The sequence below is a fragment of the Habropoda laboriosa genome, unplaced genomic scaffold (assembly GCF_001263275.1).
Source record: "Habropoda laboriosa isolate 0110345459 unplaced genomic scaffold, ASM126327v1 scaffold123, whole genome shotgun sequence".
In the NCBI taxonomy this organism is placed as follows: Eukaryota; Metazoa; Arthropoda; class Insecta; order Hymenoptera; family Apidae; genus Habropoda; species Habropoda laboriosa.
The window spans coordinates 363,769-380,989 of NW_017100236.1; the positions used below are offsets into that span (position 1 = coordinate 363,769).

The 17,221-nt window shown below is 38.7% G+C and overlaps 2 protein-coding genes across 3 annotated transcripts; one reads left to right on the forward strand and one right to left on the reverse strand.

The window, feature by feature from the left end:
• The first annotated feature begins 1,382 nt into the window (after positions 1–1,382).
• LOC108571656 (serine/arginine repetitive matrix protein 2) lies at positions 1,383–15,333 on the forward strand. The gene is made up of 12 exons (XM_017933747.1): positions 1,383–1,547; positions 4,532–4,732; positions 5,177–5,213; positions 6,517–6,686; positions 7,059–7,235; positions 10,783–10,998; positions 11,782–12,028; positions 12,141–12,494; positions 12,557–12,762; positions 13,413–13,653; positions 13,728–14,190; positions 14,590–15,333. The coding sequence occupies exons 2-12, from the start codon at positions 4,664–4,666 to the stop codon at positions 15,113–15,115; spliced, it is 2,706 nt and encodes a 901-aa protein (XP_017789236.1). The 5' UTR covers positions 1,383–1,547; positions 4,532–4,663; the 3' UTR covers positions 15,116–15,333.
• On the reverse strand, positions 15,330–17,033 carry LOC108571657 (vitamin K epoxide reductase complex subunit 1-like protein 1). 2 transcript variants are annotated; one of them, XM_017933749.1, is made up of 4 exons: positions 16,981–17,033; positions 16,581–16,906; positions 16,002–16,099; positions 15,330–15,924 (listed from the first exon to the last, which is right to left on the reverse strand). In XM_017933749.1, exons 2-4 carry the CDS (start codon positions 16,760–16,762, stop codon positions 15,701–15,703), a joined length of 504 nt encoding a protein of 167 aa, XP_017789238.1. In that variant the 5' UTR covers positions 16,763–16,906; positions 16,981–17,033; the 3' UTR covers positions 15,330–15,700. The 2 variants fall into 2 exon arrangements, with proteins under 2 accessions (XP_017789238.1, XP_017789237.1); XM_017933748.1 differs by lacking the exon at positions 16,981–17,033 and having other exon boundaries at positions 16,581–16,931.
• Positions 17,034–17,221: the final 188 nt, after the last annotated feature.

Genomic DNA, 17,221 nt, shown 5'->3' on the forward strand with positions numbered 1-17,221 from the left:
CCGTGCCAATAGTTCCTATTATGGCCTTACTGTTCAGTGTAAACAGAGCGCATCGATGCAGTATTGAGTCATGGAATAACGATCGGCGGCAACGTTAACGATAATTATAAGGGCGACACTCGTGCAACCGTTCGATGATGAAAGTATTACCTAATTCTTCGAAGAAGTATCAATAAAAATTCTCATATTCCTAAAACATGTAAATCTCGTTCTCCATTCTTTATTCTTTCTCTCGATTTTTAGAGGACCATTTTTGGATACCTAGCACGGACCACGAGATATCGAGATGCGATATTTTGATTATGTCCACCGATGAATCACTTCACACACGTGCGATATAAGGTATTCACTTGGAACGTTGCATTTGCATATTAACGACCTCCAGCGCTAAGAATAGGCCTGTGGATATGTATTCGACGCTTCTGTCCAGATATATTTTCCACGATAGCCAGTTTAGGGGGTGTCCGCACAAAACGTGACTTGACGTGGAGTCCTTCGTTCGATTTCTTCATCTCGATCGTATCACATCTGTGGTTCATCTCATGTACCACATATCACAAAGTGTAACAAAAAGTTCATTGCATAATGGAATTATGATTACATTTCAATTAGGATCACGTAGTAGATAACTTGTTGAATGTTTAATGTTTGTATTGAATAATAATGTCCACGATGATTATTTCATTAAGATTTATATTGCAGGTCAGGAGGTTGGAACCTCGAACTTTTCTCAAAACACTTATACAAACATTGCAGCTTTTTATACACTAATTCCTCTGTATAACTATTACATATGAATTTGTTTGTTTTACTCTGACCCGCTGACCGATTTTATTCGAAATGCGGATGTCCTCGTCTTCTATATCCCTTACAGTTATTGTCCCTGATCCGATTGTCGTCCTTGCCCCGACAAAGGGATCCTTTAGCCTTATACAGCGCTCTCAAGCATTTTCACTCGAGTTTCATTCAACAATGATCATTCTTAACAATGGGTATGATTCAAGCCTCTTGTGGACCTCAAATTGGTTTTACCAATCTCACAACAATAAATTTCATGTATTGAAGCTTCACTATACTGAGTATCATTCCTCCTTTACACTCAATTAGAATTTTTTTATTAAATCAATATAGAAGTGGAAAATCAGTTATCGATTCCCTGATCAGGTCCAGCTTGATCTCATCACTACCGATAGTTCGGGTGCGCTTCGTGCCGCTCCGGCGATCTTCGTCTCCCACTGGGAGCACCACGGCTGGCGGATCCGTCAGAAAGCATTCGACGAACAGACAGTATCGTGAGCGCTGCCCACGACAGTATGCGCGGGAAGTTTGTTCGTCGTTCTTTACTCGACTTTCCACGCTGTAACACCTCGCTAGTCATTTGATCACACGTTTCTTTTCATATTTTAAACGATTATTCTTCCTCTTGTTATAAAGTGTGTCATTGATGAATTTATACCTAAGAACAAGAAGATACAAAGGAGTTACTTCAATCGATCTATCCAGGGATTTAAGAGCACCGGTTGCTGCTGGAACACGATAGTAATCAGGTGAATGTAAACACGGTTCTTTCTCTCCTTTCTCACCTGTTCGCCATCTCGTTCACTCTGTCCAGTTGAATCTGATCCTCGACTATTCCCTTTCGTTGCGATTCGAAGCCGCGTGCACTTTCCTAGAGAAGGCTGGCCGCTCCATCGAATCGCTTTTTCCTCCTCGAGGATGTTACGAGACTGGCATTGTCAGCTCCTTACGTAATTCCACCGTGCAACGAAAACCGATGGGAATCTTCCCAGTGCATTGGGTGTAAAGACACGTTTACGTGTCCGCGCCTTTTTCCCCCTGGCCGCGTGCTTTCGATACCGTATCGATTTCGGTTCGTGTATATGTTTGCAATTTCATGTTCACATTAATCGATCGTAATTGAGTCGATGATCTATCATAATTGAGGAGATTAAGTTAACTTCATCGCGAAACTTTATCGGTGATACATTGTCGCGGTCTGTGAACATGGTTAATTTGTGAAAAAAAGAAACCTTATCTGTGTGGAAGTTTACAGAAGACTGACCAGACAATCTCTCTTTAATCCCACTTTACTGATTTTCATTTAATTTAGTTTCATTCATAGTTGTTCGAAGTTCATTGAACTAGGTTAGAATGTATAAATTTGAACAAGTTACTGCGTTTAATGATTGTCAGAAGAATTATTTCTGTTTTAGAAAGTAGGATACATTGTAGAAGTGCGTCGCGTTTATTAAATAATAAATTTGCCGCGCTTATTATTTTCCCTCAAAATGGCGACGTCCTTGTTGAGGTCACGTGTCCATCACATTGCACGCATATCGCCCACGAGTGTCCACCTGCTTTCCGGTTGCTCTATTTATTTGTCGACTTTTCGTTCCTCGCAGCCGTGCATTTAAATCACCGACGACGTGTCGAGCGGTGATTTAAACGCCGTTCACGAACAATCGCGCTCGTCGGCCGATTTACGCACCGCGCAATTTACGACTCACTTTTACCACTGGCATTATACGCCGCACTATTTTCGACTCCCATCGAGACACCTTCACTGATCGTCCATTATTTTTTACGAACCACTTTTCGATCCAAAAACTTAATTCGACGGAAAATGAAACAGAAAGGATAAGAAAGGACTCCTTGAGAGGTAAAAATTTGCAAACGTTTTATAAAAAAGAATCAGAATAACCAAACACGTCTTCCATATTAATGTAACATGTTATTGCTTGCAAGAAATAAAAAAGAGGTTAGGTTGGTTTAATAAAAAGGGCAAAAAGATCTCATACAAAGAGATTACAGACTTTCTATTTAAAAATAGAAACATATAAGTTGCATTTTTGATTAGAAAGAAATCTTGAAAGACAAGTTACATGAAATTCAAATATTTGTCTATACAAAGAAGAAAATAAAATTCAAGGAACAACTTTTTCGTGACTATGACTTCTGGAGGACCTTCGCGGCGACAATAGAGCAGAAAAACGTCCTGCATGGTAGACAGTTTTCATTTGTTTAATCGCGCACCGATATAACGCATCTCTGACGTCACACGCATATCCAATGAGATAAAGGCCGACGCGGTCGTATATAGAATCGCCTGTGAAGCGTGATGTCAATGCGAAATCGCACCTGTTTTTCAAGCCTTGTCGTCGTCGATCGTCGTCTCTTACGTCGCGAACATACACGATGTTCGATCGTTACTCTGGCGAGCACGTTAATTGTCGGCAATCGGAACGTCCACGCGTACCGGTTGGAACAGGCCAGAACGATTATTTCCTCTGGTAGCCGTCATTTAGCCTAAGACGGCGCATTATAAGCCTAGATTCTAGGGGAGGAAAAATCGAGATACTTACGTACCTGTTCCAGCCGGGACGGGGAGAGCCCGTGCGTAATTCCAACCGCAAGGACGCAAGTGCTCAATGGCGTAGGCTTTGATTCTCGGTTGAAGAATGGGATTCTGGGAAGGGACTTGCTTCATAGATACGCTATCACGAAATAAGCACAATTGATTCATTTGTTCGTTGTGTTTTATTTCGGACAATTTGAGCTGAGGAGGAATTATATATCAAGAAAGCATAGATTTAATAGTTTTGAGACTTTCACGGCCCGGTTCAGTGTAACTAATGTTAGTTGAGGCTTCCGGAATTACAATTCTTCTGGACACGGATTACACCCGGAAGCCTCAACTAACATTAGTTACATAGATTTAATAGCTCTAATACAGGATAGTCCGAAGTAAATATTTTCAGACGTGTAGTAAAAAAAAAAAGATATTCAATTTTTAAGTGGTAAAGTGACTTATGAACCACCTTATATCGACGGGCAACAGTACAGACTCGACATTGGAGAATAATGGATGTTATAATGGAGTTTCTAGGTTGTAAGCTATTTCATAATTGCTTGGCAATTTTTGAAAATTTTATCTTGAAAGTTTCTACGAAACGACTCAGATTTAACTCGTTTAGTGGTCCTTGCTATAATAGAGGTTAGAGTTGAAATTTTTTTTAGATATTATTTGTTTAATCTTTTTTCAGACTGCAGTTTTTTGTCGATGTTTATCTAGATATGATCAAATCGTTCTGAACTCGTTACCCGGAGGGTTAAACAGTAAGACAAATACGCCACTGTGATCGGCAACTGGTCGTACGTGGCGCACGCGTGTCTTTAACCATCTCGATATCGTATCGCAGCCCATATCGAGGTGGTCGCGACCACAGACCCGCGTGCCACTGCGGCCTTCGACTTCCATGCAGAAAGAGCGTCCTGATGAATTATTATGCCCCGCCTATACACATACACAAGCACGCTAAGACATACGTGGTCACGATTACGCTAGAAGCGTTAAATATGCTACATCTTCGATACCTTCGACTGCATCGAGATGATCCTCTTACATCTTATATCCTGATCGCATAAAATCGATTCTTGGAATCGATAAATTGCACATTCATTTACACGTTTAACTATTCTGTCTTGAATCGATCAATTTATACGTACATTCTTCCTTTTTGGTTATTTTCAGGAAAACTTGTAGAAGCAGAAGATCGTAGGATTAGAAAGCAAGCATTTATTGGAAGAATCCGTGAACCAATAATTCCACTTCCCGTCACGAAGACCCTTAACAGCATCAGGATTCACCAGCAGGCATGATCGAATGATGGAGGTGATTTCGACACGCCGATACGAGGCTCGTCCACCTCCAACGAGCCATCCACCGATTCTCGTGAGCATATTTTCTTGATCTTTGTACCTTTCGAAGAAATGAATCATTTATTCCTATGTTTAGATCGTACATAGTAACGTTTGTTATTGTATTATATTTTATACATTATCAGCCAAAAGTTTGGAATCAGCGTACATTGTGAGCAACAGAAGGGTTGAAAAAAAAGAAGAAATTTTTACAAGACTAAAAGAATCTATTAAACTATCTATGATATATTTTGAAAAATATATTGACTTTCATTTGTGCATCAATATTCGTTTGAAATAACCTATATATTATATACTACAATGAGTTTATACCCATAAATAGATAAATAAACAAATACGACATTCTATGTTGGTGTATTTGAGATTTAAATAATGATACAAGAAAAGCTCCAAACTTTTGGTCTACAGTGTATATGGTCAGGACAAGTTTAACCACGCGATTTTTCTCGCATTTCAGATCGACCCTGAGAATTCCGTGGCTCTGGTCAAAGAAGGTAATTCCTCGAACGTGATTGTCATGCATTGTTCGCCCCGTTGATGCGGACGCTCGAAAGTCGTGATTCAAATAACTAGATACAAGATAAGAGGGAAGGCGTGTCGCTCGCGAACCAACGTCTGGCAAACGTTTACCGTGCGGCATATTAACGCCAGAGGAGGTTCCCTTATTCCTATTTGACGTCATGAAACAGATCACTGTAGATCGCTCATTTTCGTCTTAACCCTTTCGTGACCAAATTATTGTTTTTAAGAGTTTGTTGTTTATTTAATTCTCTCATTAAAAAGAGATCAATTTTTGCTCGAGTAGGAGACCGGGGGTAAGTTTTTCCGATGGTTATAACTTTAAAATGAAAAGAAATAGGATTGTGCTTTCAATTGTTTAGTCACGTATCAGAAAACTAAAAATATTTGCCGTTTATTACTTTTTGGTCTATTTCGATTATTTAACGTCGAAATTATTAATTGTTCCGTCCTTATGGATCAAATGACATTTTTATTAGACTATTTCAATATATAAGCAGAATATGTATTCACATAAACTGCCACGTGTGTCGATGGGGGCTAGTTGTTCCTGTGATTTGGGGCAGGTTGTTAATTTAAATACACATTTTAAACATATTACACCTTAATATTTATTTACTCAGCTTTTAATGCTCTCTTAATCTCCCGAAAGAAGTACAGGGTGTTCCATTTAAAAAAATCATGGTGACCTTCAAAACTTTATGTATAAAAACAATGTAGAAAAAAACAATTATTGTAACACATGTCCCCCTTGAAATCATGTAACTTTTGCTTCATACACTATTTCGTACAGCGAATAGTTTGCGAGCAATTTCAGGCCAAGTTGGGTGAATCACCCTGTATGGTTTTAGTTTTCTTTTAAAGATAATACTTATATTTTTGTTGGTCTGAACCTTAATAAATAAACATTATTAATAAAATTGCATTTTATTTCATTAGGAAATGAAATATTTCACTGAAAGGCAACTCTTATTTTTTAGGAACAACTTACCCCAATACGATAACAAAGTACAATAAATTTAACAGTAAATTAGTTAATAGTGAAGAGAATAACTACATTATTTCCCGGTCACTTTTTATGTTTTCTCAAAATCGGAACGTTTCTCCTACTTAAGTGATACACATGTGTCCCACTGATCACGAAAGGGTGAACATTTCTCCTTTCTTCTTTTCCCTTCTTTCTTAGTCAATTGGTTCGCTTCAGAGGGGGATTGGTTTTGTGCAATAACTCTGGTATTGTATAGTTCAGAGTCCTTGAAACGGTACTTCCGCTTTCAGAGGAATGGGAGACCCGCAAGAAGAAGGAAATAACCACCACTAGGCAGATAGAAACCAGAGTGAAGCGACAGGTTGTGCTAGAGGATGGCGAAGTCGTGGTCGACTCGGGTCCTCTGGTTACCACGAATACTACCGAGGACGTCGAGCAACAAGAGCACACCACGCAAGAAGTAAGACTGTTTGAAGTACAACTGAAATGCACTTCTACTAATAAGTTATTGGATATTTAGTGGTTTTTATTATTATTTATTTATTATACCGGTAAATCCGTATAATACATTATTTACGTTATTTACTTAAAAGTTAGTATCTAAGATGTTAAAAAGTTAGTATCTAAGATGTTAAACAGTTAGTATCTGATGATTGTAGGCTTCAAAAACACGCTGTAATTTAACTTCTTCTTCAACTCTATCAATACCCACTCTTATTATCAATTATACTTTACTTCAAACATACTAAATATCCACTGACTTCAACAAAACCTCCACAGAAGTCAATTTAACAACCATCATCAACGCTCTATCCATCTTTTCTCCTTTTAGAGACGGACAACCGGTGATCAACCGCAGGAGGTTGAATGGCCAACAGGTGGAAGGGGCTCTGCGGACGGTAGCATAGTTCAGAAGGAATTAAACGAAACGGTGGTGAGGAGCCGCGAGGAGATCGAGGAGAGGCTGGAGACGGAGGATCGTCAGCAGCTAGGAGATATCTCAGACGAGGTATATCCACGCGACACACCCACATCTAAATTCCACCTGCGCGTGCCGCGGTGTATTGCACGCTCTTTCTCTTTCCACGCTTGATTCCAAGCGCCAGGGAAAAGGTCAGCTCGCCTCTCGCCAAGGCTCATCCCACGTGTATCCTGGACATCACAGTCCTGAGAACAAATACGGTGCTCCCTTATGGTCAACCTCCTTTTCTGGCGTTGTAGAAAGAATCTGAAATTCTGGAACGACCGATATTAATTTTCTGGTCAAGGCCAAACTCGATAGAATACCACGAAGGACGTATATATAAGTGACGAATGCGTGTCCGTTTGGTCTACTAAATTTAGCAAATAACGATTTCTTTTTAAAGTATGTCACACGAGCTTTCTCTCGAAGAAGAGAAATGTGTGTTTGAAACGTTGCCTAAGATAATTGGAAGATTTTACGGCTGGGGGAAAAAACAAATAGACGGATGTAAAATTTGTATGAACAGTCGAAGTATGTACTTCGACACCTTACAGACTTAAATAACCATTTAAGGAGACTTCTTCAATTAAGAGATTAACACGTTCACTGTCCACTAAACATTTTTTTCCATATACAATAATTAATCTTTAAGTATTTGAATGAGCACTGGCACTTACTCACACTTTTGACCCTTCAAATTTGGAAAGTATGTTCTTTGGTTTTTGAGATATTCCCAAATCAAAATTAAGGAAAAATTGTTCAGGATTAAAAAGTTAAATTAACAGTGTTATTTAAATTTAAGAAATGTATCCTAAAATATGTATAATGTAATTTATCATTTTTCTGAACAATTAAGATAACTTTGTACTCATACTCCTTGAACAGTGAACGTGTTAATATTATTATGAATATTTTTCCTTTCGGAAAAGATGTCTGTGTACGCTTGAAACACTTTACAGCTTCTTTTCACTATTCAGTCCTATTTGCACAGCTTACAAAGGTCCTCCTATTATCTAATCCCTGTGTACATTTGCATTTCACGCCTTTGTTGAGCTTCGTCTGGCCTCCGCGCGTGACCGTCCGCGTCACCCTTCACTAGAAAGCGAATTCCTCTCTCCAACGATCGCGAAAACCATGATTTTTCCAACGGAGATTCATCTTCATCTAACTTCTGCCGTCACTATTGAAATGATTAATGAACCCTTTTGAAAGAAGACGAACACGGAAGGAAGGCCGTGCAACAGGTGTATCTCGATCGTATTTGTCACGTCGCTTATCATAAATCTGGCCAGTAACTGGTCTTGCAGGCTTCGAGCCACAAAAGTATAATCATTAAATGACTTATGCAGTTAATGCTATAAACAAGATGAAGGAAAAAAGGTACAAAAGGAAAAAAATCCAGGAATGTTCCAAAGGTCGTACCTAAAACAAACTTCCTTGTGGCACAGTAACATTTCAAACAATCATTGTTGCACCTGGAGGAGCAAGAGAAGGAGTAGATCCTCCGAGGAGTTGATGGAGCGTGCAACGAGCCACGATAGAAGAAGAAATCCTCACTAGAGAGGCGCATTGGTAGCTTCTGGATTGCAAAAGCCAGGCAACAGGTACACTGCCGTTCATAAGTATTAGGACACCCATTATATTCAGAAAATACCGGGTGGCGCATATAAAATCAATCTCAAATGCAAACTACAGTTTTATAGTTTGAGGCCAGTTTTATATGTACCACCCAGTGTTATATGATTCAAATTACATTTCTTCGACGGAATTGATAAATATCACATATCAGAAAAATTGTATGTAGTCTTTGTATTACAAGATTCCAGGCTGAATAATTTTCTTTTGGATCTTAATCCTCTGAGGACGATGGACTTATATATGTATATTTGCAAACCACTATTCGTAATGTTATTCTCATATATTTTACATACTTTGGTATGTCTATTCGTGAATGCATGAAAATATATGAATTTAGTTAAAAAAAAAAAGTAGAAGTAATGGCCTATACAGTTGTATGTTGTGCAAGTAATCATTGTCTCAAAGAGTTAATAATTTTGTAATTACTATTTAGGTTTGCTTCTTATTCACAATGAGTGTCCTAATACTTATGAACGAGAGTGTATACGCGTTTGTTCGCGCATGAACGATTCAGAAACGAAGAGGTCTGCTCGTTCTGGATGAAGAGGAATGAGAGGAAAGAAGAAGAGGAAGAAGAAGAAGAAGTAGGGATGGATACACCATACACATTGGTGAACCGTGTGGAGAAAGAGAAAGGAGCAAAGAAGAGAAAGACGAAAATAAACGAAAGAGAGAGAAACAGGAGTCATCAGGAGAAGTGGAAGTCGATGATCTCTCGACTTTGCTCTCCCTTCACCGAATGGCGACGAACGAGAACGAGTTGGGATGCAACGATCTATCCAGTCACAGCAGCTGTTCCGCGCGAGAGACTATTTTCGACACAGCTCGTATATACGACACGCGTTCCATAGATTAGCGTCCTCTGATCCTCCGAGCCGACAATTAACGACATTATGTGATCCTCTGTAGTGATAACGCTCGTCCTCGTCACGGTCCTACTCGTTGATGAGGCGCCGGTATGCGGTAGCTCTACCTGGATTCCTCCAAGGGGATCCTTGTCACGTTGTTCAGGATGAATGAAATCTTGTGTGTGCCTCAGTGAACTTTGGTGTCTACTTAATAAGGATTATAGAAAAAATTGATTTGTACGTCGTACTGCTTTATACACAGGTTATTGGTTTTTTTTTTTTATTTGCTGGTAATACTCGTATAACAAGGTACTTTGAGGACACGGTTTTGGTACAGCACGGTCTGAAAATTACGAGAATCCTCACATAACACGGTTCTTTGAGAACATAATTTTAATAGAACACGGTCTGAAAATTGTGAGAGTCCTCACATAACACGGTTCTTTGAGGACACAGTTTTAATATAACACGATCTGAGTGTTAGAAGGAGGCTGTTAGGAGGCTATTAAATGGTAGAATGTGTCAAGGTCGTTTCATTCTCGTCGCGTAATATTCCAGAACTTAGGATGAACGTCCTTGTGACCCACGTGTGTTCTCATTCGCGTACGGTGAAGTCAGTGAGTAAAGGTCATTTAAGGTTACATATGAAACTTTTATACGTAGTAAGTTTAAAAATAATTGATCCGATTTATACAGGGGGTTTCAAAAAATGATAACTTCTTTTTGAGCACCCTGTATATAATCAACAACCTTTAATGACCTCTACACTTTATCTTCACTTGTGCAGGAATCAAATCACTTACATCGTTAAATCGTTTATTTATTATTTATTATTAATTTATGTAAAAACCTCATTTACCCAATGACGTTTAATCGCTTCGACACGATTATTTCCTTCCATATCGGTTCATGATGTCATTAACCTCGTTTTGTGCTTATTGTCACCGAGACTGATGACCTTCGCCGTTAGAAACACCTTTCCTTCCACTTGTTCGTGGAGAGCCGGACGATCCGGTTTATCACGGGCAAGATTTCGGGACGGGAGGCGATTTCCAACGGATAATAACTGTCCTGACCGGCTAAACGGTGACTCATCTGGTTTCCAGGCGTACCAGAAGGCGATACGGAGTAACCGGGGTGATCTGAGAGTAGCCCTTGCTGAATCCTCGAAACAGTTGGCTTCGCAAACGGGTCCCAGGGTTGTCCAGCACACTACCAAGTCGAACAAGGTGATCGACACCGAGAAAACCTTGGAGAAGAAAGAACTGAAACCTGATGGACTGATCGTCACCGAGAGGAAACGTACTGTTGAGCATGAAGAGGTTGGTTCTTTTAATTAATAGAAGAATTTACGACATAGTAAAGATATAAAAAGAAAAATTAAATTACATGAGAAATTAAGTTACATAAGTTGGGTTAGTAAGTGATACAAGCGGACAAATAGTGACTCTATACGAAAAACTGCATCAAAAATATAGAATAAAATTTTTTCATACAAGGCTTCGCTTCCGAGAAAATTGAATTTAAAGATAAGCTACAAATTGTTGCTTCTACTCATACTTTTACGTTAATAAACAGTGGTAATGTCACATTTCGCAAAGAAATAGTCTACGCAGAAAATAGTGTAAATCTGCAACTAAAAGAAAGAACTGTACAAGCTTTCACACAATTGAAGCGTCAAAATACCGCATCATCAGTCCACGACTCTCCGATTCAAAGAGAACGGATTTGTATGCGTTAACACGGACATCGCTATCAACAATTCGTTCAGTAATGTAAATTTAAATTAAGGAAATCGTTAATAAATGTATTATCTATACTTATCATGACATTGGTATCGTTTATTAGCACAAACGTAAAGCCGAGAAATAGTTAAATGCACGCGCACTCGATGAATTTTTAAATTCAATTTTCTCAAAAACTAAACCTCCTATGAAATAATTTTATTATACATTTTCGATTCAGTTTTTCATATAGAATCACCACCTTCTTGCTTGTACCACACGACACCCTGTATACTTATATGTAATTACAGTGTATATGTACAGTTGTAGGAGACAAATTAAAATTTAATTCATTTCCTATTTTGTTCTTTTTGGTTGAAGATTAATGACGACGAGGTACCAGATGATCGAAGCGACGTAAACGGCGACGACGCTTTGGAGAAAAAAAAGGAAAGCTCTCAGAGGTTTATCAAAAAAAGAGACGAGGACGTAGTCGATTATATCTCCGGGGGCGAGAGGATCGCCCGTGAGATGCGTTATGTAGCCGAGACCACTGAGGGAGAAAGAATTGGCGACTGGATACCGTCACCTACTGCCATGCGAACTACTCGTTTCCATAAACACTCTGGTACCACATTTTCTCTCGCTGAATTTATTTCAAAAAATTCAAAACATTCGTTTGAAATTACCGTTCCCAGAATTCTAAATCAATTTCTGAAGGATTTATGATTCTTATGCAGGCTTTCCTGCAGAGGGTTTTCCAACTCGAAAGGACGTGTTAACGAAAAAGCCACTGGATTTTGAAGAGGAAGATGAAGCTAGAAAATTCGAGACGTCTAAATGGCTGGAGAGCCATTTTGGCAGTGAATCTCGTTCTTCTCATGGCTCCATCGATGCTGATGATTCTCCTCTTCCAACTAGTACTAATACCAGCTACATTAACGTTACTATGAAATCCTGTACACCTAAAGAAAAGGATTATCAGAACGTGAATTCTAATCGACAACAGAGAAGAAGTACAGGAAGAGACTCAACGTCGCCCTCAGGATATTTCCATGGGATTAGCGAATGGTCTGAGAGATACCAAGGAAGAGGTACTTTATAATTATTCTACACTTTGTCAGAAAGTAATTTAAACAATTTTTTTTTATTCTAGAAAGACAAAATCCGATTAGAACAAGCTCTCCTTCGCAATACGTTGAAACGATCCACACAAATGGCCATGCTCATGATCACTCAAAGAATCAGGTCGAATCAACGTATTCTAAAACCTACGAGTCTGTTCTTCGTCGAGAACACCAAGAATCTTTTGACAGACAACGTACTCCTTCTCCTCCTGCTCGACGAAGATCGAAGGAACAAGTGTGTATTTTTAAAATATTTACATAAAATTTAGGGTCCAAAGCACATATAGACAACACCCGGCCGGTGGGCCGGATTCTGCCCTCGACTTCTTTTAGTCTGGCCCGTGATCCATCTCCGTGAAGTTTTTAAATCCGGCCATCTAGGTACTAATTATTACCGTGTTTCATTTTATTATTTTATTTAATATACTAGCCTTGTATACATACGCACATTCATGCATAGACACGCAAAAGTTGTGTCAAACACATAATCATATACAACATTACATTGGAGATATTAATATACTGACACATAAGATCATACGTGAATAGACATGTATCACTACTACTACCTACTCACGCGGGATACACGTCGATATGATAATTTGGCCCTAGAATCAGGAAATATTGCCTATGCCTGGTCTAAATTGCTTTCAGAATTCTAGTTCAGTTCTAAAGATTTTCAGTAGTATATTATAATAATATAGGGATCTTCGTTTAGAGAAAACGATTGAGACTTCCGTGTCTTAAACATTCGCTCACCTATTCACTCGTTTATACCACGCGCTTGGTAAAACGTTCACAAACAGAAAAACAAACAGTCGCACGCCGATGCGAAACAAAAGCGCCTTGATTCTAAGAGTCCTATAATAATTCTATTAATTACAGTGGACAACGAGGTCTGAAGAAAGGACCAGTTTAAACGACTCAGTCCCCGGTCGAACATCCAGTCCAGTACACGTGGTTCAAAGAACCTGGGAGAGTCGAAATCGAGACGCCCATGAGCAAACCATCGAACGAGATAATCGCAAGAAATCAAGATCCAGATCAACTTCTCCCATGCCAGAATCGAATTCCCGCAACAGAAAGAAATCAAGCGAGACTCCGACTCCTGCTCGTCCAGCAAAAAGTATATACACAAACCTCATCCAAAAAAAACTACCAATTATTTGAATAATTTATTCAAAAGTCTTCTTTTACAAGGTTCAGGGCACTCTAAATACAAGATAGGCGAGTCGTTCAGGAAACTGGTGGGCAAGCTACGCTCAGCAAGCAGTGAAAGGAAGAACAAACGCGCCAGCAGCAGCTCAACCTCTCAGTTAACTCAGACGGACGACAACGGACCAACCTACATGCAGTACAACGTGATCGACAAGAATATTCCTCTGGTGAACGAAAGGGACATAGAGGAGAAACCTCCAGAGAGACCTCCACGGTCTCCAAGAAACGCTACGATGAACAATAATTCCAACAAGATTGTAAAAACAGTCAGAACCAGCGACCACGTGTCCCAGGAACAATGGCAACGCAGTGAATCGACTCCACCGCTGCACAGGTATTATCTGGGTGAGGATCCATTCGGAGGAAGCATCTATGGACGTGAGAAAGGATACCGTGAGGCGAGGAGATCAGGGAAACCGCGTCGAACCACTGAGAACGAGTACAGGTAACCAAGCTAAGCTATAAGAAAGCATTAAAAACAGCTAATCGTATATACATATATATATATGTATATATATATTAGCTCAGTCTGTCGTTGTGCAAGCTAATCGTAAAAGCAGCGCAGTATCGTATTGCCCGGCTACGAAAAGAAAGGCGTAATCGTATGAGCGTCGAAAGACATTCCAGTAAGCCGATACAGATTTACATAATCGTAGACGGTGTGCTTCGCTTCTTGTTAAATAGTGCATATACGTATATATACATATTATCTCGACGAAAGTCGAGCAGCTTCGGACTGCTGGGTGAAGGCTGCATGTCTCTCTATACGCCGCTATTGTAGTCTCTTTGAATCATCGCCTGATCAAGCCACTACCAAGTCAATTCTCGAATCGACGCGTTTCAGCGTCGCATCCAGTTCACTTGGCAGGTTTAGCAAGTCCACTGGTCGCTTGGCCAATGACCACGAGCGAGAGGAACTGCTAAGGAGCACGCAGACACTGCCTAGGAATCTCCACAGCGGAGGACAGTACGCTAAAATACAGTCGAGGCGGCAGCAAGTAGTATCCAGTGGGGTAAAAGTTGGAACGTCTTATGGTGATATTCCACAGGGCCACCAGACGCGTCAGTACGGGAGCATGATCAATATTTCCATCAAGAACACGGTCACGTCGCCAAAAGTTGCAATGCACAACAATTTACAGCCACCAATCAAGCCTGAGAGAACTTACAAGTCCTCCTTGGCGCGCAGTAAGAGCTTTAACGTAGAAGCTGGAAGAAACGGCGTCGAGACGCCCCCACCGAGAATACCATATACTTCTACGTTGCAGTTGAATCGGTTAGACGAAACGCCACCTTTGAAGAGTCCAAGTATTTTAGCCAGTATCAGCAACAGGGATTTGCTGAAAGACACCATACAACAGGAGTATTGACATTTTATAATAATTTCATGGATGAACTGCTTTTTTTTGTTTTTTTAAATGTAATTCAAGTGGAACACTGAAAACTATTTGAGGTTATATTGTATAGTGTAAAGTAATAACAGTGATGTTGCATCGATTGTAAGAAGATAGGATTAATTGAACAGTTTCAGACAGGTTCTCGTTACGACACACGTCCACCTAAGGCATACATATGTTTTTCCTTAACTCGCGCATTGGGTTACATAGTCCAAGATTACATATCAGATTGATAGTGGAGAATGAATCAACCTTAGCAATTCATTCGTAGGAACACATTAAATGTTATGTTGAATTTCAAGACACCTTATCGCTGTATCATATTAACGCGGGATAAAATTACAATTATTGGGGATAATTGCATTTATAGCGTTTATTTGGACATGAGGTGTGTATCGAATAGTACATACAAATATTTTCTCGGTACAATTTGTAAAATTTGAATAAATCAAGGGACCAAATCAAATAGGTATTAAGAGAATAATATGAAAATAATGATTAATTTTTATTGTTAGGAGCTTTGTTGTAATTGGTAATGAGTAAATTAAATCTTTTATTCTAATTCGATTTCTTCTGTCGGTTTTTCATGGCATTCCAAAATAGTTGTCGATGCTTCTTAACAGAAAGTATTAAAATAGCTGCATTTATGATATAAGTACTAACACAGACTACGCAAATGTTGTTTAAGATGTACAAAATATAGGCCAGATAGATCGTGCCGAAGTTTGCGAGAATTCCTAAGGTTACGACCATGGCTGATGTAATATATCTATTTGACATACCTAAAAAATTGTCATTAAAATATTATTAAAAAACAAGACACGATTTCATTGGAAAGAATTCTCACTACAATACGTACTGAGCAGTGCGATCAAAGCATAAAATATAAGACCGTATACAGGGTTTGGCGCATATAAAATAGATGTCTCTGGAATTATTCCAAATCCTTTCCCATATCTGCAATAAAATTGTTTTTCTTATCAAACTACATTTATCTAAGATTAGATATGATAATTTCATTGATTAAACGTATTGATCTCTCTAACAGTTGATAAAATACTTTAAAGTTACAAAATGTCATGCATTATGCATAACAAATTTAATTTGAAACTTGATACTCGATAACTACGCATGTGCGAGAATCATTAAGGCTGACTTCTACGTGTAACACTATTTGATGCATAATTATGGAAAAATCTTTTTAATTACATATATCTTCATGTTTATTAATTGTATTAATTTGAGAAATATCAGAAACTTGTAATTAAAAATATATTGAATGACATATCTTTTAATCATTTCTTATCTTGAAAAGTATTTACATCAATCGCGCAGTATAAATCACACTTTAGGCAATTTCTTTAGATTATGATCATGCAGAAGATGCATGGAGTCGTCGACATCGTGCATATTTTAAAATTAAAACATTCACACTTACTCAGATGAAAATGCTTTGGTGCAACTAATGTGCTCACTAATATCACACATTGCTTCATAAGAGTCATCCTCTTCCGTTGCTAATTCTACATAGTACGCATAGCAGGAAACAGCAAGGCCTAGGATGCATCTTATTACGATTGCAGTGTTTAATTTTTGTACAGATCCTTTGGTTGATGGCATGGTTCGATAAATTATACGAATAATGTATAAATTTACGCGTTGTTTGAATATACGTTTTTAGACAATGATTGATCGAATAACTCACACTTGAGGATTTTCTGAGCACTTTAAATTTGCTTGTCGTTGAAGCAGATTATACAGACTCTACGATCGATAATCAGACGAATGTGAAACAAACAATTGCATTGAACGTGGGGATCGACGTTAATTCCACTTACGTATTCCAAACACTGTGCAAGAATATTCTTCCTCTCCCACTGTATAATTATCTTCATTCGATGATATGAGAAGCAATCTGGGCGCGACTTAAAAATCACCCGAACAGATTATTAACATATTTATATAACAAAAAATTGTTTTGACACTTTATATTTAACTTATTACTTTTTTGTAAAGATATATTGTTTTTATTTCAAATCAACGAAATTTAGACGACCTGGAATACTTTATTTTTTAAGA

What these genes read in the sequence shown, in the direction of transcription:
- LOC108571656 (XM_017933747.1), top strand. Translation starts at nt 4,664, where the DNA reads ATGATGGAGGTGATTTCGACACGCCGATACGAGGCTCGTCCACCTCCA. An exon ending in AAGAGCACACCACGCAAGAA is followed by an intron (nt 6,687 to 7,058) that starts GTAAGACTGTTT and finishes TTCTCCTTTTAG; the next exon opens with AGACGGACAACCGGTGATCA. An exon ending in TCGTTTCCATAAACACTCTG is followed by an intron (nt 12,029 to 12,140) that starts GTACCACATTTT and finishes ATTCTTATGCAG; the next exon opens with GCTTTCCTGCAGAGGGTTTT.
- LOC108571657 (XM_017933749.1), bottom strand. Translation starts at nt 16,762, where the DNA reads ATGCCATCAACCAAAGGATCTGTACAAAAATTAAACACTGCAATCGTA. An exon ending in ACCAAAGCATTTTCATCTGA is followed by an intron (nt 16,100 to 16,580) that starts GTAAGTGTGAAT and finishes ATTTTATTGCAG; the next exon opens with ATATGGGAAAGGATTTGGAA. An exon ending in TGCTTTGATCGCACTGCTCA is followed by an intron (nt 15,925 to 16,001) that starts GTACGTATTGTA and finishes ACAATTTTTTAG; the next exon opens with GTATGTCAAATAGATATATT.